This window comes from Eretmochelys imbricata, chromosome 14, assembly GCF_965152235.1.
Source record: "Eretmochelys imbricata isolate rEreImb1 chromosome 14, rEreImb1.hap1, whole genome shotgun sequence".
Lineage (NCBI taxonomy): Eukaryota > Metazoa > Chordata > Testudines > Cheloniidae > Eretmochelys > Eretmochelys imbricata.
The window spans coordinates 50196433-50215698 of record NC_135585.1 but is presented as its reverse complement, the minus strand read 5'-3'; the positions used below and the strand labels follow the sequence as shown (position 1 = coordinate 50215698).

The following is a 19266-nucleotide window of genomic DNA, read 5'->3' as shown; positions in this document are numbered from 1 at the left end:
CAAACATCCTTCACCTTGTCTCTCTCATAGACCGGGGCCAGCAGGCGGCCTCAACAGAGCAAATCACTTCTGATGACCTTGCTGTTTTGGAAGGTCACGATCTTCAGTGGGAAACTGTCACTTTATGTTAACAAAAGGGGCTTTGTTGTTGGTTGGGGTGGGTGGGTGTTTTTTTGCCATTTAGTTTATGATATTCAGCAAAAGCTTTTCTCTTTTTGAAATCATGACTGGACTAAGAGTCCGTTGTTTAGGTGACCCAGTTACCTGAATCCAGGCCTGATTTCAGAGAGAATCTGCTTCCTGCTTTTGCTGAGTCTAGTCAACTAAATAGAAAAAAAACCCCCAAAACAACCCCCCCTCTCCCGCAACAACAAAGCCCCTGTATGTTAAATTTTTACAGAAAGTTCCAGTTTCCCCCCACTGGCGGCCCCGCGGGACTGGGGCTGTGTCTTTCAGAGAAGACTCTCCCCTCCCCCCGGGACAGGGGTTGGACTGAGGCAATTTCCAGTGTTACTTTCACTGTCCCCGGGCGAAGGCCGCGAGCTGAGCGCACGTTTATCGATCGGAACAAACCCTGTTTCTGTTCACAACCTTCCCCGGAGAAGCCCCGAGACAAAACTGCAGCTCCTCGATCGCCAGAATGAGCTGAGCCGCCTCCGTTACCGACGGGAACAGTCACCGAGCATGGGACTGTCCCAGCTAGAGGAGCCAAGTCTGACCACACCTGGGAGATGTTAAACTTCTCAGAAGACCCAACCAGGTGAGTTAATTTTGCTGCACTGAAGTCAATGGAAATATGCTGATTTACTCCTGCTGAGGTTTTGACCCATTGTGTCCTTAAGATTCAAAAATGTGTGTTTCTGGTGAACTTACTTATTATTCAGCTATCTGGTTCATTTATTTTTTATATTTGACAGTGTCATAGTACAGAATTGTCCTTGAAGTAAGCAGGGGGTTACATGCACAATTCTCATTAACAGTAGTATTTTTCTTGGGATTTTGCAATGTCATTGCCTTCTAACGGTTCGTAACTTTCATGCTTATGCATGCACAAACCAGAAGGAATAGGACTGAAGGAGGGCAAAGGGAAATTACCAGACTAAAAATACTGGTCTTACCACAAAATTGTGCGTAGCCCAAGCAACGCCTACCCCGGTGTTGGTATTTAACAACACTTCGTGCAAAACTGAAGGAAAGCATCATCTTATCTACTCCATCAACAGTTCCTAGCTTTGCAGTAAGGTTAAAGTCCTCCTAGATAAACTGATGCCAAACTAAAAGCCATATCTTAAAGAAACAGTTCACCTTTTTATTTAGGGACTTATTCAAAGTCCATTGAAATCAACAGGTGTCTTTCTGTTGACTTCAATGGGCTTTGGAACAAATTCTGAATGCTCTTCTGTAAGAAAAAAAATCAAAGAAAAAGACACTTATGGGCAAAATTCTTCACCTTCTGAAATTCTGGTTCTCTGCTTCCCTTCATACATAGATTTCCCAGTGTCATCTGTGGTAATTCAGTGCACACAGGGAGAGCAGGATTCCACATAAAAGAACCATCATTCCTATGGGAAAGGAGATTTTTATAGACTAATTGTTCTTTTCTTTTTGGCTCAGTTGCCCACATATGTCATTTCAAGTACACAATTACTTGAGCCATTGTCTACCTGCACAAATAATGTCAAATTCCTCGTTAGCACTTCTGCAAATGATCCAACATTGCTAGAAATGCTGATCTTCCATTGTTAAATGATTTTACAACATTTGTAGATGTGCTGCTCTACTTAAGTTCTGGCCTATTTGATATAACATAATGACATTATAACATGTGAGGGTCAGGACAGCGTGAGAATGAACTCTGAGGTACATTTGAGATCACAGTGAGGGGGGAACTCAAAAGTTTGTAAGGTTAAGTGTAGTTAAGTGTAGTGTAGAATGTCACACTGGATCCCTTAAAACTCTCGGCTCCAAGTCCCTCCGCTGACAGAAATCAGTGTAACTGTTAGAGTTGGTTGGAACATTTTCAACTGAACATCTTTTCACTGAAAAATTTCCTTTTGCAAAAGCCAAAACATTTATCAGGAACATAAATTATGATGAAGTTTTCAGTGGTAACATTTCTGAGGTTCAAGGTGGACACTCCAATCGCTTACAGAGAGAGAAAAACAACAACCCATTTTAACATAATTCAGTTTCACAAAAGGGTTCTGTTTTCATTCCAATGTGGACCAAAACCAAATTCTGAAACCTTCCAAGTTGTTGCAAAATTGAATTGTTTTTCTCCATCCATCTCTAGTAGCTACATTAACTTTCATGGTGCTATGCTGAGTGAAGCCAGCTGGTGACCTGGGCCCACCTGTTATGCAGGAAAGCAATGTCTATTTTAGAAGGATTCAGGGATTTAATGATATTCAGTGCAATTCACTTTAGTGTACAGGTGGAATTTTAAGGTTCAAAGATTGTATATTAAAGTTTAGAACCATACTGTAAGCAATCTTTAATAAAAAGAATGAGGCGAGAGAGGCCCCTGGGGTTCATCTCCACAGTCCATGGCGCTGAGCCTCCCAGCCTGGGATGACAAACTGGAGCTTGCATTAGTGCTCTAAAACAGCTGTGTAGGCAGCACTTTGAAGTTGGGGGGACGTGAAGCAGAGGGGTCCCACATCTCAGGGGAGTGCCCTAAGTCCTGGGATAAAAGTTATGCCGGAGCTCCTCCTCTCTCCCTCTCTTCTTAGCTCCCCACTGCCCCCAGGTGTTTTGTGTGAACTTACCTGCAAGGTCTGATCCTTTAGGCATACTCAGAGGATGCTACCAGACTGGGCCCCACCCACTGGCGGAGGGTAGGGGAGGCTGAGTTTCCCCAAATGGCCAGGCATGGCGCCACCCACACTCCACCTCTCAGGGCCCCACTTCAGCAGAGCCGCTGAGCAGATGGAGGACATGGGGCTCCCCACAGCAGCCCAGGCTCCCTGTTAGCACAGCCCGGCTCTGGCTTTCAGCCTGGCCAGGGGACGGGACCTCAGGGGGAAGAGGAGGAACAGTGGGCAGGGCATGATCAGCTCCTCCACTCTGAATCGCAGCCCCTGCCTCTGTTGCTTTCTGCCTTCCCAAGGCTACTATGCCCATATTAAAAAGTGCAGAGACCATGGCCTCCCTGGACCCTCCCGGATCTGACACCACTGCTCTGAGTGAGTTTAGGCACCTATAGGATTCATTAGGAATTTTCTGCATTGAAGTGCTTTTGAAACTGAGACTTAAGCATCTTAAACAGGGACTTTGGTACCAACTGATTGTGTGTATCCAGGGTAACATTGTTATCCCGCGGGCAAGTTCACGTTGCCCTGTATTTTTTGTGGCTACAGAGCTATGGAAGAGAGGGTAGCACGGGTGATTTCTGGTCCTGTGTTTAGGGAAGGTTTGATGACATGCCTGTGAGAGAGGCAATGTAACATACTGTGAGACAGATTGGTCTCTGCCGTGTGAAAAACCTCATTGTCATGAGCAAATCTTTGGGCATGGTTAACCCAGGGAAATTATTTTTCGTCACTATTTTTGAACAAAATTATTTTTGTTTCATTTTTACCATTCTATTTTTTTAATGAATCAACTCAAAAGAATGTCTTTCATGAAACAAATCGAATGGAATAAAAACTAACATTTTATTTATTTATTTGTATATTTCCACTATCAACAAAACAATTTATGATCCAGAGCGGAAGCAGAGAGACCAGAAGCCTAGAGATCCCAGCAGCCATGGCCTCAGGGGCTCCTGTAAGGGAAATCCAAGAGGAAACCAAATGTCCCATCTGCCTGGAATATCTGAGGGACCCAGTCACCATAAAGTGCGGGCACAACTTCTGCCAGGTCTGCATCACTCAGTACTGCGAGAAATGGGCAGAGCTGGACTCTGACCCCTTGTGCTGCCCCAGTTGCAGAGCCCGAATCCCGAAAGGGACTCTCCGAAAAAACTATCAGCTAGCAAATATAGCAGAAAAAATCAAAGAACTGGATTTCAAACCAGGAAAAAAGAATCTGTGTGAGAGACACGGCAAAGCCCTGGATCTGTTCTGTGATGAGCACGGGGAAGCCGTGTGTGTGGTTTGTGAGAGATCCTCAGAGCACAGAACTCACCCGGTGCTTCTCCTGGAGGAGGCTGCCCAGAAATACAAGGTAGGAAACACTGGGGATCTGGGAAATTCTTTCTTTTTCAGACTCAGTCTCTCAGAGCCACAGAATCTCCTAATTTCCCAGATTTTCTCCCTGATCTCTGGAACCACCTAAATCTCCCCACCCCCCGCAGTCTCCTTCCTCTGGGCAGGTGCAGGGAGCCTTGGCCACTGATGGCAGGCACAAAGCCTGTCATTAGGGAGACATGGGGCCTGGCTACACTTGCAAGTTAGAGCACATTAAAGCAGCCACAGGCAGCCTAACTCACGACCCATCCACACCGGCAAGGCACGTCGAGCGCCTGGACTCTGCAGGTGGAGCGCTCCTGGTAATCCACCCCTGCGAGAAGCGTAATGCTTGCTGTGCCCCGGCTGAAACGCCCAGCGTCTGTGTGAACGAGGTGTTGCATCACTGCGCTGCGATCGGCCTCCGGAAAGGTCCCGTAATCCCTTTAAGTCAAGTGGCCACTCTTGTCACTGTTTTGAACTCACTGGGCTGTAGGAATGCGGATATCCCCTTTCAAAGCTCCGTGTCTGACAACCGGCTGCTTCTCTGCTCCAAGACAAAGCAGCCAGTAGTGTGGAAAGCTGCTCGCTGTGCCTGTGTGAGAAAGAGAGGCAGGGCGGGGGTGGAGGGTGTCTGCTGCTGTCTGAACTGACAAGACAGCCTGCTGACACGCTCTCAGCCCCCCGAAAACCCACTCTCTCCCCCCCCACATACACACAACACACTCCCTGTCACACTCCATCCCAACCCCCCCACCCCATTTGAAAAGCACGTTGCAGCCCCTTGCTGGCATATCGCTCCCTCAATGCACTGCTCTCTGTGGCGTTGTAAGAGCTGCTAATGTGGCCACGCCAGTGGGCTTGTAGCTGTCAGTGTGGACGCACGGCAGCGCTTTCCCTGCTGCGCTCCCCGAGGGCTGGTTTAACTCCCAGCGCTCTCCATCTGCCGGTGGAGCCAGGCCCGTAGGCACTGGAGCTCCCTGGGAGGCACGTTCCTCACACACAGGGCTGAAGCAGGATGTGTCCGTGCTGCTGCCAGGCCAGGCAGGGAAGGCACGAGCTGCGCTCACCACACCCCTGACAGCCGGGGCGGCGGGGATCAGAGGCAGGGCAAGGCAATGCCTTCCCAACCTGCCAGGCGTAGCCCCGCCCCCAGGCACCCCCCTGCTTCCGCCGCGGCTCCTGGACCCTCAGTCTCCTGGGGCTGCCTGGGCTTCAGGCTGGGGAGGCTGGGGCCGCGCGCCGTCCCTGTGCTCCAGGGCCAGGGAGGCTGGGGCCATGTGCTGCCCGCTCAGCGGGTGGGTGGGAGGTTGGGGTTGCTCAGGGGCTGGGGGCTTGCCCCCATAGGAACAGCTGAGTGTAGAGGCTGCACAGGGGGCAGGAGGGAAGAGGCTCTGAAATTGTTCTATGTGAAGAGGATCTAACTTCAATGTGTCTGGTTTCACATCTGCCCTGGGCTCACCGAGCTCACACGGTGGTTCCCATCCAGGAAGCTGTCCGGTGGGACAAGATACAGAGTTGCCGTTCAGTCTAATGGGTCAGAGCTTTGGATTTTAATTACAGGTTAACGGCATCACAAGTTGCCTGACACCAGGGCTGCTGACAGACTTGCCAGGCCTCTGGGCAAGGCTGGGGGGGGATTGGGGGGCAGCTCTGGGCCTCGGGAAGGGGCAGGGCCTCAGGGAGAAGGGGCGGGACTGGGGCTAGTCTACCCCAGGCAGCCCTTCAGCACTGCCCAGGCCGTGCCGCCTGGGGCTCCAGCCGCGATTTAAAGGTTCTGGGGCCATAGGTGCCAACTTTCCCTGGCACTGGTGGGTGCTTGTGCCCCTCCCGACCCAGGCCCCGCCCCGACTCCACCCCTTCCCCACCCCCATTCCAGCCTTTTCCTCAAGCGCGCCGCATTATCCTTCTCCACACTCCCTCTCAGCGCTTCTCACATGAAACAGCTGTTTCGCGGCAGCAGCAAGCGCTGGGAGAGAAGGGGGAGAAGTGGGGACACGGCGGCGAGCTCAGGGGAGGAGGCGGAGGTGAGCTGGAGCAGGGGGCGGACCTGCCCAGGGGGCATTGCCACGGAAAGGGTTTAGGGCAGCACTGGGGCAAACCCCAACCGTTCTTCAGACAAATCAGCCTATTTAATTAGGGTGGCCATTGAGGCTTTCCCCGAACATAGCCCGTTCCCATTCCTGCCTGCATGGGCCCACCCCCAACTGTATTACTCGGCCTGGTTGGGCCCACCCCCGCCTTTGTCAGCACACCCCCACCTGCATCCTTCTGCATCAAAGTACCACCCCCCACTCCTGCCCCCCCCCCGCCCCACAGGTGTCCTCCTGCATCCTCAGTTTCCTCCTGCCTCTTTTTCACCGGACAAAGCAACCTCCAGGGACCTGGTGGCTTCTGGGATTTGTATCATTTTGTTATTAAACCTTCTCAAACCCAGATTTATTGAGTCATCCCCATGTGACTCTAGTGTCCTGTTACGCGCTGTACCACTAATGAATTCATAGATACCAATAAAGCTTGGTTATAATTGAGATCTCTCTCTAATTTTTAAAATACCTGAACCTGAATGGGTAACAAGTCAGAATATGACACGCTTCCAGTCTGCATTAATAAGGTTTCATCTCCTTGGTGGTCCTGATGTGGCAAAGCGATTCACCAACAATCATCTTGGGTTTTGGGTGGAAAAACACCCAGCTCCACACCCCTCTCAGGCATCTAAATGAAACCTCTCAAATCCTTTATGGTTCTTCAGGAAAAAATCCCGGCCCATCTGAAGACTCTGAGGGAAGATAGAGAAAAGCTTCTGGGATTTAAAATGACTAGCGAGGGGAAAAGGCGGGAGTATCAGCTAAGGTGCCTGTTGTTATTAATTGACAGAGACTGGCCGTGGGAGGTCCATTTGGAGGCAGATTCCTGTGTGGCCTTGGGGAACGTGGACTTGTGTGTGTTTCTCCATGATCGTGGATTGCTGGGTTAGATTCATGTGTAGACAAGCCCAAAGCTTCCATTTCAGCTGATGAGTTAATGTCTAGCCCTTGTGGCTCTCCCAGAAATCCTCCCCAAGTGAACTGAATGTCCCCGAGAGGTGCTGTCCACGGTGTCTGGTCATTTTGTGCATTATTAACGTGTTTGTTCCTTTTTCTTCCGTGGCATCTGTGTCAGTGTAGTGCTGAGTCCTGCCTCCTGCTGCTCTGGGTTTGAATTCACAGAGACCATGAATAGCAGAATACGCTGACCATGACAGACATGGAAACCTCCCTTTCAGAGGGATGCAGGGGCCATAGCGGAAGGTGTGAGAGTCCTCAGCCTAGTACGCACAGACATAGGTGCAGACTTCGCCTCCAGCCGGTGGGGGCTCGACTCCCCACTCTACCCCCGGCCCTGCTCCCATTCCACTTCTTTCCCCAAGACCCATTCCACTTCTACTGCACACTCAGCTCTACATGAAAGGACCCCGGGCTCCATCCATGTCCCTGACCAGCCCTTTCCTTATTTCTTCTAGAAACAGACAGAAACCGAGAGGCAGAAGATTGTGTCTGAATTTCAGCAGCTGCGGCAGTTCCTGGAGGAACAAGAGCGACTCCTGCTGGCCCAGCTGGAAAAGCTGGACAAGGAGATTGTGAAGATACACAATGAAAATATCACCAAACTCTCAGAGGAGATTTCCTATCTTAGTGAGCTGATCAGTGAGATGGAGGGGAAGTGTCAGAAGCCAGCAAGTGAATTCCTCCAGGTGAGACTATTAGCACTGGAGTATAGTGGCCAGGGCAGGGCCTCCCTTCCCCATATTTGCTAAATCCCTTCCCTGAGATCCCCTGTATGTGTCAGATGGGACTGAGATTCTTTTCTCTCTCTCTCTCTCCTCTAGGATGTCAGAAGCACCTTGAGCAGGTACGTGGCTCTCTCTTGCTCCCCCTCACAAATCTGGGAAAGAGCTTGGTGGTGATATTAGCACCACATCTCCCCAGGGCTCTACTGAAAAATGTGTGGGGAAGATCAAAAGTCGGATACCGATCTCTCTGATCCACTTCATCCTGAGGTTCTCACGCTGGTACAGAAGACTCTGGAATTGTCCATTCAGTGGGAAAGACTGACCTCAAGTGTTTCCTCAAGATGTCACATCCCTGGGGGAGTGGCTGCCTCAGGATTGTGGGGATGGAATATGGGCCTGTCACTACTGGGCCCCTGGTTACCATTCAGCCCAAGGCAGCAGTGGTTAAGAGTCTTTCCCACCTGAGTTTTTCCCAGCCTGAGGACTGTTTGGAGAGCTGTGTGGAATGAGCTGGGGAGGGGGGAGTTGGTGTCTCAGTTTAGTTTCTAGTGGACAGATTTCTACAGCACTTTACGTAGGAATCTCCTGTCCCTCAGAGCGTGGAGGCCAAGGAGTGAATTGGCCATGTAGACTCTATTCCCCTTTTGTCCCCAGAGCTGAGCTCACCAGACCAGAGTTGAAGAATATTAAGGAGTCCTGAGAAGGGAAGGTTGTACGGCCATGGGCTGTGTTGCACCTGCTCTGAGGATTGGAGAAGTCGAGGAATTCGAACTCCAGGCATATTAGAGCAGTGACTCACTAGCCAGAACTTATCATGAGTCACACAATGAAATATAATCACGGGAAATTGTTTCTCTCCAGGTGTGAGAAGGGGAAGTTCCAGCAGCCAGAGGAGATTTCTCCTGAACTGGAAGAGCGAGTCAGCGATTTCTCCCAGAAAACTATTGTGCTAATGGAGACTCTGAGGAAATTCAAAGGTACCCAGAAGGGATCTAGGAATGGAAATTGGGAAGAGCCTCTGAGACTGCGGGAAGAGAATGGTGCTGGTCAATTGGTTCACCCTTAGATGATGCTTCTATTTAATTGTTGGGTGAGAAGGCCAGACATCTGGGTCCAAGACACTCAGGTTGATTAATTCAAACCTTTCTTTGCACCAGGAACATTCTTTTCAATGACAGTTACAAAGTAAGAAATGACTCATCGACTTTAAGGTCAGAAGGGACCATCATGATCCATCTACTCTGACCTCCTGCACATTGCAGGCCACAGAACTTCCCCACCCACTCCTGCAATTTACCCGTAAACTCTGGCTGAATTACTGAAGCCCTCATATAATGATTTAAAGACTTCAAGTTCCAGAGAATCCACCATTTCTTCTAGTTTAAAATTGGTAAATGATATGTGCCCCATATGGCAGAGGAAGGCAAAAATCAACCCCAGAGTCTCTGGTAATTTGATTTGGTGGAAAATTCCTTCCCTATCCCAAATATTGTGGTCAGTTGGACACTGAGCATTTCAGCAAGACCCAACAGCCAAACAACTGGGAAAGATTTCTCTCTAATTCAGAGCCCTCCCCAACTCGTGCCCCATCACCAGCCATTGGGATATTTGCTACTAGCCATCGCATACAGAAAGAACTGCTGGTCAGTTCCCTTCTTCCGGGGCATAGGTGGGTCACGGGGGATTTCTCCTAGGAAGCTCTAATTACCCTTTATAATGTCTGCAATATTAGACACATCCGAATTGCATATTTACTAGTTCTTCTCCAATCACTTTTGAGTGGTATGAATATTAAGTACCTTATATAGGACACACAGTACACATGCATGAACACATCATTGGCAGGGCTTCTTTTGTTCAAGATATTTTCATGTTATTGTTCTCTTCTCTGGTTTATTACCACTGATTCTGCACACGCCACTTTCACCCTTGTCTCCACACAGAGGGTATTGGACTTTGCTAACTTCTCTGTGGCTGGATGCACAGGCCCCCTCAGTCTAGCTCCAGCCCTTCAGTGCCTCACCCCACTGCACAGCCCCCCTCAGCCTTGCTCCAGCTCTTCAGTGCCACCTCCATATTGCACAGCTCCCCACAGCCAGCACTAGCCCCTCATTGGTACCCCTCCCCCAGCTGCACAGATCCCCTCAGCCTAGCTTCCCAGGAGCAGCAGGGATGAGGGACAGTGGGAAGCCACTTCTGGGAGCCACCAGAGGTGAGTTTCCCCCACCCCCGAAGAATTTGTTCCACCCTGGCCCCCGCTTACAACAGACCCACAGCCAGAGCTTGTCCCTTTGTCCTAGTCAGGAGACGGAGGAGGTTCCCATTGATCCTGGGATCACCCCTGCCCGGAGAGTGGTGCCCTAGTCACAGTGAGGCGATGGGAAACCCTGATCCCCTGAGAAACCCCCCTCCTCTGCTTCCCACATCCTGTGACATGATGGGGGATCTCCCATGTAAGGGACACAGACAGGGGAGAGACATGGGGTAAGCGGTGTAGAGGTGGGACACACACACACACAGACACAGAGACACTCATCCTCCTGTCAGACATATTATTTAAACAAGAAAAATAAAAGACTAGTGACAACAATGCACTGAAATATGGTTTTAGGAGAAATATTTATTTCTATGCCACCATCCCACAAAAAAAAATATTGACTGTGGCAGTGAGGGACATTCAAAAACACTCACCTGGGTTGAATTTATTACTATTACTATTGTTTATTATTTATTAACAAGCTAGGTTATGGTTTTTTCAGTGTGGAAAATTGTGCTTTATTTTTTGGGTTGAATGATGACTGAATGACATAACCCGCCGCCAGTGTACGCCACTAACTCTGGTAATTTTGTCTAGTGTCCGTCACACAACATGATGCTGCCTGACCCCTGGCCAAAGGGACCAAAGTGGGTAAAGTTACTTTTCTGCCAGGGTCCTTGTATGATCTGGGTTTAGATTATGACAAAAGGCCGTGAGTGAATGAGACAAACCAACTGGAGTTGGAAGGGTGGCAGGGTTGAGGAGGGGAAAAGTAAATCTCTCTTACAGATTGTGTGTCCTGGGATGGTTGTGAGGCTGAAAGGACGTTGGTTCCATTGCTGGGAGATGGCTGAATGAGAGAGGAAACAGAAGGTTTCAGTTAGTTTCTATGAAATGCCTGAGTGTGTCTCTGGGCCTCTCGATCTGTTTCTCTGTCATGATGAAAACACAGTTCTATGCGTTCAGAGTGGGGACGCTGTTATAAATACGAAAGTCTGAAATCTTGTCTCTTTTCTCCTTTCCCCCGCCAGACACTCTGCCGTCTGCACTGGAATCCCTAGGAGCACACAGACAGGGTGAGTTTGCAGCAGGAGATTGTCTTTACATTAGGAGAAAATTCCAGTGAAAACATCTTCCTGAGATTGTAACGAAAGTTACCAACCAAATCAACACACACAGCCCTAAAAATAACCTATTCACAGTGAGGGGTCCAGGGGCACTGGAACATGGGGGGCCAGGGGGCCAAGCTCACCCTGTTTTTAACATGGGCATAGTTTGGGGGCAGGGGGCCCTGTTGGCCCCCCACACTGCAAGCCTTGGGCAGGCGTGGAGCATCGCAGCATTGGCTGTGCTTCATGGAGGGGCGGCTGATCAACTGCGCCCTGTGTAGTGCAGCTTCTTCCTGGTGCTTCTCCCTCTCAGTGGCCCCACCCCTGCTCCTCTTCCTGGAGTGACCCTCCCCCTGCCCTGGGTGGTGCACGCCGGAGAGTGGACATGGGAAGGTGGAGGGTCAGGGGCTCTCCATAGCGGCCAAGGCTCCCAGCCTGGACAGGGTCAGGGCCTCGGCGGGAAGATGAAGAGTGGGGCAGGGCCAGGGAGAGGGCAGGGCCACAGGTGTTGCGACCTCGTACCCCCCTCCCCAACTTCTGCCAAGGTGCCGGAACCGCTGGGGAGATCCCAAGCTGACATCACACAAATAATCCTGACACCAACCTGAGTGCTGAGTTCATGCCCATGCTAATGAACAGAAACACTCTCCCTGAGCAGCACCCGAACAGAGCTCTCTGCCCTGAGGACTGACACATCCCTCTGCTTTACCCTGGTGCAGGGGGTCTCCCCATTGCTCTTCTCCAACATCCTGCCTTTCCTCCAGGCAGGGCAGGGCTCTCCCATTGGAGCTGCTTCCTGGATTGGGGAGATGCTCTCCCTCTGATGCTGCCAGCTCCTCCCTTCTCTCTGGCCTGGGGATGGGGCTACCCCACCCAATGCCACCTCCTACTCTCTGGTGTTAATCAGCTCTTCCCCAGTGCTGCATCTTCCTCTCTCTTCCCAGCCTTGGGAGTGGAGACTACATTAGAGGAGGGAGATTTCCTCTGGGCTTCAAAACTGGACCTGCTTCCTCTGCTCCCTCCCCACTAAACCCTTTCTTGGTGTGTCTCTGAGGCTGGGAATGGAGCAGAATCAACAGGAGTAGCTGGGAGCTGACGCTTCTGCAAGCAAATGGGAAACTAATGAAGTGGGTCTCCTTACAGAGACTGAGGAAGTGCAGTGACATCCCTGGTCAGTCTCAGGTGCCCAGGACAGAGGCAGCTCTCTGCGATCCAGGCCTGTCCCAGCCAGAACAGGGCTGCTGGGGAGAGTGAGAAATGGCCCCAGCCTCCCCCAGGGCCGAGCTCTGCCCCTAACGCTCTAATTCTCTCCCTCCCCAGCGAATGTGACTCTGGATCCAGACACGGCTCATCCCATCCTCGTCCTGTCTGACGGTGGGAAAAGTGTGAGATGTGGAGACACGCGGCAGCGACTGCCCGACACCCCTGAGAGATTTGACTCTGTGTTCTGTGTGCTGGGCTGTGAGGGATTCACCGCGGGGAGACATCGCTGGGAGGTGGAGGTGGGGGGTGAGGGATCCTGGGCTGTGGGGGTGGCCAGAGAGTCTGTGGGGAGGAAGGGAGAGATCAGCTGTAGCCCTGAGGGGGGGATCTGGGCTGTGGAGCGGTTGGATGACTTCCGGGCTCTCACCTCCCCTGCGACCCCCCTGCCCCGGAGCCGGGCCCCCAGCAGGATCCGGGTTTGTCTGGACTGTGGCCGGGGGCAGGTGACATTTATCGATGCTGGTGACGAGGCCCCGATCTTCACTTTCCCGCCGGGCTCCGTCCCTGGGGAGAGAATCCGCCCCTGGCTCTGGGTGGGGTGGGGAACCCGGCTCCGACTGTGTCCCTGAGACCCACAGCAGAGTGGGGAACCGGAAATCAGCCTCCCTAGCCTCAAGGACCCCAGACTCTATGACCTTGAAGGACTCCCATCAACCCAGCCCCTGGCCCCTCATCTCTATGACCCCTGGAAGGTCCCCCCCCACTCCCTGCAGCCCCAGGAGACAGAGGGGGAAGGGAAAGAACCCCTGGGGCTGCAGGAGGGGCAGAGGGGCCCTGAGGGGCAGAGGTGGGGGCTGGGCAGTGGGCAACACTAACAGCTGGGCTGGGGACAGGCAGAGGTGGGGGCTGGGCAGGGACCCAGCACGAATCAATCAGGGTTTCGGGGGCTGGGGAGAAGCAGCAGCAGGGAGCGGTTTGTGCAGATCTGTGGGATTGGATCTCATGGGGCCTCCCAGCCAGAGGTCCTGCCCCAGGGGCCCAAGTCACTTCAGGACAACTGGTTGCACTGTCATGGTCCCACACACACGTGGGGGCGGTGGAGAGGATGAGTAGGGGGTGAAGATTGCTGGAAAAACCGTTGTATAACTTTAACAAAATCATTATTCGCACAGTCTCACGATTTTTTTAAACTCCTGAGGTTGGCAGCACTGGGGGAGGCAGGGACAGGGCAGGTTTAACCAGTGGGAATTAGAAGACGGAAGAAGGAAAATGTGAATGAAAATAAAACAAGAATAAAGAGAGAGTCCAGGAGAAATGGTGGAAAATAGAACTGAGAAGAGTGACAGGAAACTATCCCTGACAGGGGAACCAGCCAGGGGCAGCAAGAGGGGAAGGGATAAAATTGGGGGTGGAGTGGGGTGGAATGGAGCAGCCATGAAGGCTGATCTGTAACAGGGAGGGGAGGAGAGTGGGAGAAACACAGGAAAATAAACAGGGATCAGAAGTGAGGGTAAGAATAATGAACACAAAAGGAGAGAAGGAAAGGGAAGAGAGAGATTTATGACATGTTACTGAAAGTGAGACTGTAACTCATTAATTCCCTATATTTATTCCTGGCCATTAGTGCTATTTTAGTGCCATTAAGAAAACTGTTCTCAGTAGCTGGGGATCTCCTTGCCATGCTGTGGTTATTAAGACTCCTTCTCAGCTCTGTTTACTGACTGCCTTTCATTAATTACTGTAAAATAAAACATTACAAACAATTCTTCTTGTTTGTTCCACTTTAATGCAGGAGGTCAGACTAGATGATCATAATGGTCCCTTCTGACCTAAATATCTATGAATCTATGAATCTATGAATGTCCCAGCTGCAGTTGTCGAGGGTAGAGTCCTGGGATTTGCTTCCTGACTTGGTTGTGTCCCCATTGCCCCCACAGGGAATATCACGCCTCTAGGAGGAGAATTTTGTGTTTTACTGAGATGTGTTACTAACCAGCCTGTGCTCTGCCTCTGTCCTGTGCAAACCCATGTCAATGAGGAATTGCTCAGCTGTGCTCTGCGGAGAGGTGACTGGTTGCACAGGGGACAATCCATGAAGGGACTTGGTGTTGCAATGCTGAGCGTCACAGGGCCGAGTTTGTAGGCAACCAGAAAATCACATTCTGCAAAGCTGAGTCAGGTTCCTAAACCCCCTAGACAATGCAAGTGGGCATCAGAGGCACCTTACAGTGCAATTCACAAAAGCCAGCTCACTAGGCGGGGAGCCGTCTAAGCAGAAAAGGGGAGATGCTGACAAGGGGGGAGGGGTGTCCTAAGCCCTGCCCCCTCTCACCGACAGATGCCTAAATCAGGGCTGCAGGGGGGCGTCGGTCTCTGCTCAGCCGCCCACAGACGGGAACCCAGCGCCTGACGGTCAGCGGCTCAGGCACCTGAGGCGTTTCTTGCTGGAATGAGTCAGGCACCTGCCTCGCTCCACACACAATGTGAGTGTGGGGGTGGGGAGAAGGTGGAGGTGGGTTTTGTGATGTCACCTGCCTGATAACTTTCACCCCCACGGTGAGAGCCCTCAGCTGGCATGTGGGAGACCCAGGTTCAACTCCACTGTCTGGAGTAGCTCACAAATGTGAGTACCAACCTCAGGGCAAACAGTTACAAACCAGGGTACAAACCCCACGCTAGGTATCAAATGTGAACCTCTCAAGCACCATAACAGCCTGAACATGGAGTCACAGACAGGCCCCTTGGGTTCTCCGGTCTATCTTGCTGCTTTCCTGTCTCCTCCCCGATGCATCTCCCCGCTCCCCCTGCTGGAGCTGCCTTATTCCCATCAGCAGAGTCGGGGGAGCTCCTGGCCACAGGTATCTATGGTTAAAGCCACCAGCTGCTCTATCCTGGCTTCAGAGAACGGTGGAAGACATGGAACAGGAGACAGCCTCTCCCCAGCCCTTGAAGAACCATTAATAGAAAACTTCCCACCCCAGGGCAAAGGGAGCGGGAGGTGGCAGCCCTGGAGGGAGAGACTCTTATCCAGGAACAGGGAGAAGCACCCAGGAAAGAGCCCCCCTCAGCCCAAGGCAAAGGGATGTGGCAGCCCTGAGGGGGAGACCTCTCCATTCAGGTCTCCAGAACCCACCTGGTCAGAGTTAAGGGGGTTTGGATGCTGGGCACTGAGAGGGTTTCTGTTTACTGGTGTGTGAGTCTGTATCCCAGACCTGGTGAGGTGCCATCGGACTGCAGTGAGGGGAACCCAAGCATCTGAGCCCCAGGATCCCCAGATAATTCAAGCCTCTGGGGCTGGAACAGAGCCCATCCACTGCTCCAGTCTTGGGGTCCCTCGGCACATTCTTTGGGGACTCTCCCCCTATCTGAGGTGTGAAACCTGCTGCCTAACCCCCTGGTGTAGAGCTGAGCCTCAGTAATATATCAGCAGCCCCCCATCAGCTCCCTCCCTCCAGCCCCCAGTGCCTCCCACCTGCCACGGGCCCCACCAATCAGTGCCTCCCCCTCCTCCCCATGCCTCCTCCCTGCCACAATCAGCTGTTTCACATGCACTGGAGGCTTGGGGGGAGGAAGGGGCAGTAGCCTTGGGGAAAGGGGTGGAGTGGGAGCAGGGCCTGGGTCAGAGCATGGGCTTGAGCAGTGAGCCCCCCCCGGCACATTGGAAAGTTGGCGTCTGTAGCTCCAGCCCTGGAGTCAGGGCCTATGCGCCACCCCTGGTATAGGGAGTCTAGGCCCCTCACTCAGCTTTGTGCATTGCAGGGCTGTTCCTGTGACCCTCTAGTGCCCAGTGTCTCTTGAGAAATGTTGTCTCTGATGTCAGGGCCAGCCTTAGGGGTGGATGGATGGGTGACCACCCAGGGGTGCCGTTCTATGGGGGGAAACCTCTGGTGCAGGGTGCCCCTCCTCCCCCTGCTGCTCTGCTCCCGTCTGCAGCCACCACTGCTCCTGCAGCCCTCCCACCCCCGCCTTGGAGCCCCCCTGGCCACCCTGTTCCTGGGAACCTCCTGTCTGCTGTGCAGAGTGGGGTGAGGGCAGGGGTGGACTAATAATGGGGTGTCCCCCTCCCCCACCCATGTACCCTGTCTCTGCTGAGCTGAGGTGTGGGGACAGGAGTCTCTGCTGCTGCTTGTGGGTGAGGAGTGGGAGCTGCTGCTGTCTGAATAAGCCTTCAGACTAGTGAGTGCTGAGCTTAAAGTGACAGTGCGCTGTCTCTCTCACACACCCACACACTGTCTCTCACTCCCCAGATACACACACTCTCCCGCAACACACACTTGTATTATTGTTGTTGTTACTTCCTGTTGAAATGAGCAAGGCACCTATGTTCTCTGTAATTTTATTCTTTCAAAGTTGGTTAAGGATTGCCGGGCTGTTAGTGCAGGGGGTTTTTTTTGACTGGTCTGCGCATTTCATAATTTTATTTCTCTCTTATGCTTCAGTTTAATTCTTTGAGGAGTGAGTTTTAAAATGCCTAACCTGTCCTGGCTGGAGTAATTCTCATTATTACTTTTATTAGCATGTTGTGCTTTGTCATTCATTACTTAAAGTGGTACAATCCACTAATAGTATCCTCCTCGAATGTAAATTTAGCTTGTTCTCACCTTAGCAGTGCCAGGTTGTTGTTTTTTTAAATTAGCGAAACACATAACTTTAGATCCTGTGCAGATGCAGGTTGCTTATTTACAAAGGGTATTTTTATCTATAAAATAACTTAAAATTCACCCAAAAATAGAAGTTCCAAGTCTGATACTAATAGCAATGATGGAGTCAAAAGTTAGTGAGTCGCGTACGTGACTGTGATCTGGAAACAAAAATGCCAAAATAATTAAAAAAATAAATTCTCATTCCTAATAAAAGAGAGAAAAACCTTAATCATGTATGTTAAAATTAAGTAAATACATTTTTAGTGTTGTGAAAAACAGTTAACTAAAACAGAGTAGATAAAGGCAGTAACACAGAATGTGTCTGTTAGAGAAATTAAGCAGATTTTATTTTTGTCTACTAAAGGTAGCGTACAAAGTATCAAACGTGTTTCTGATACTTTTGTAAAGCTCCGGAATTGATACCTCAAGGCTTGGGATTGGGAATATTTTGCTCTATTATCTCCTGATTTTTCTAAATTGATATATATTGAAAATGTGGCTTTAATTGCAGTTTGTAGATATATTGTCTTTCTTTATATAGGAATTAGATACAGGGCTCCTGTCAGCTAACTCCTAAGTTATCTGCAAAAAACCTAGAATTTCAAGTGTCTAAGTAGCCCCTGGAATCGGAGGTGAAAGTGGGCTGGTGCGGGCCAGTACGGTGAACAGATAAGAACCGGCTGCCGGTACTGGCCTGTACATGGCCAACATTTAAGCACTTCCGGGGCAGCACTTTTAACATCGCTGCCCCTTTTGCTTGCCTGTACCGGCAGGGCGACTGTTGGGGGGAAGCAAAAGGGGCAGCTGCCCTGGAATTTAAAAGTCCTTAGTGCTCCCAGCCGCTGCGGCAGTGGTGGCCATGAAGAGCTGGCTGCGGGAGTCTGGTCCCCAGTCCCATCCCTTCCACCCCACGCCCTGCCCTTTCCAGGGGCCAGAGCCACCCCCCACCTTGCCCAGGAGGGACCTGGCGTACCGGTAAGGCCCTCTACTTACTTTCACCCCTGCCTGGAATCACAGTTAAAGTTTTTCCCGCCCCCAAAAATCTGAAATGGTGCCCTTGGTGAGCCACGAGTGGCCAGAGTGTGGTGGGAGGGCCATGGGCTCTGGCAAGATGCAGCCCCCATGTGACAGCAGGAAGCCCTCAAATTAATCTCCTATCCCCTCATCCTGGAGTCACAGCTCTCCCATTTGGTCTTGCTACACCTCACACCAAGAATACAGCTGGGGTGCATCCAGATTATTTCCCGGTGACTAGTGACAGCCCCGTGGGGGCAGCGTTAAGGGTGCATCTGTATTTCTTGGTTTTCAGAAGTTTGAGTTTTGATGAACTCAGACCAGATGAGGGAGATAAAATCTTTTAGGGGACCAACTCCTGTTGTTGAGAGAGACGAGCTTTGGAGCGACACCAAGCTCTTCTTTAGGTCTGTGTTGCTGGAAAGCTTGTCTCTTTCCCCAACAGAAGTTGATCCAGTAAAAGATCAAACATCCTCCACCTCGTCTCTCTCATAGACCGGGGCTAGCAGGCGGCAACAACAGAGCAAATCACTCCTGATGACCTTGCTGTTTTGGAAGGTCACGATCTTCAGTGGGAAACTGTCTCTGTATGTTAACAAAAGGGGCTTTGTTGTTGGATGGGGTGGGTGGGTGTTTTTTTGCCATTTAGTTTATGATATTCAGCAAAAGCTTTTCTCTTTTTGAAATCCTGACTGGACTGAGAGTCCGTTGTTCAGGTGACCCAGTTACCTGAATCCAGGCCTGATTTCAGAGAGAATCTGCTTCCTCCTTTTGCTGAGTCTAGTCAACTAAATAGAAAAAAAAAAAACCCCCAAACACAACCCCCCAACCCCCTCCCCCCCCCGCAACAACAAAGCCCCTGTATGTTAAATTTTTACAGAAAGTTCCGGTTTCCCCCCACTGGCGGCCCCACGGGACTGGGGCTGTGTCTTTCAGAGAAGACTCTCCCCTCCCCCCGGGACAGGGGTTGGACTGAGGCAATTTCCAGTGTTACTTTCACTGTCCCCGGGCGAAGGCCGCGAGCCGAGCACACGTTTATCGATCGGAACAAACCCTGTTTCTGTTCACAACCTTCCCCGGAGAAGCCCCGAGACAAAAC

At 51.2% G+C, this 19266-nt stretch overlaps 1 protein-coding gene across 1 annotated transcript; it reads left to right on the top strand.

Annotated features, from left to right (window-relative positions):
• Positions 1 to 558: 558 nt before the first annotated feature.
• On the top strand, positions 559 to 13249 carry LOC144274527 (zinc finger protein RFP-like). The gene is made up of 9 exons (XM_077833405.1): positions 559 to 760; positions 3709 to 4167; positions 6922 to 7010; positions 7049 to 7055; positions 7672 to 7902; positions 8038 to 8060; positions 8803 to 8918; positions 11230 to 11274; positions 12628 to 13249. The coding sequence occupies exons 2-9, from the start codon at positions 3751 to 3753 to the stop codon at positions 13137 to 13139; spliced, it is 1440 nt and encodes a 479-aa protein (XP_077689531.1). The 5' UTR covers positions 559 to 760; positions 3709 to 3750; the 3' UTR covers positions 13140 to 13249.
• Positions 13250 to 19266: the final 6017 nt, after the last annotated feature.

Coding starts and splice junctions, on each gene's coding strand:
- LOC144274527 (XM_077833405.1), top strand. CDS start 3,751: ATGGCCTCAGGGGCTCCTGTAAGGGAAATCCAAGAGGAAACCAAATGT. Junction 7,903..8,037: donor CAGCAAGTGAATTCCTCCAG/GTGAGACTATTA, acceptor TCTCTCCTCTAG/GATGTCAGAAGCACCTTGAG. Junction 8,061..8,802: donor GTCAGAAGCACCTTGAGCAG/GTACGTGGCTCT, acceptor GTTTCTCTCCAG/GTGTGAGAAGGGGAAGTTCC.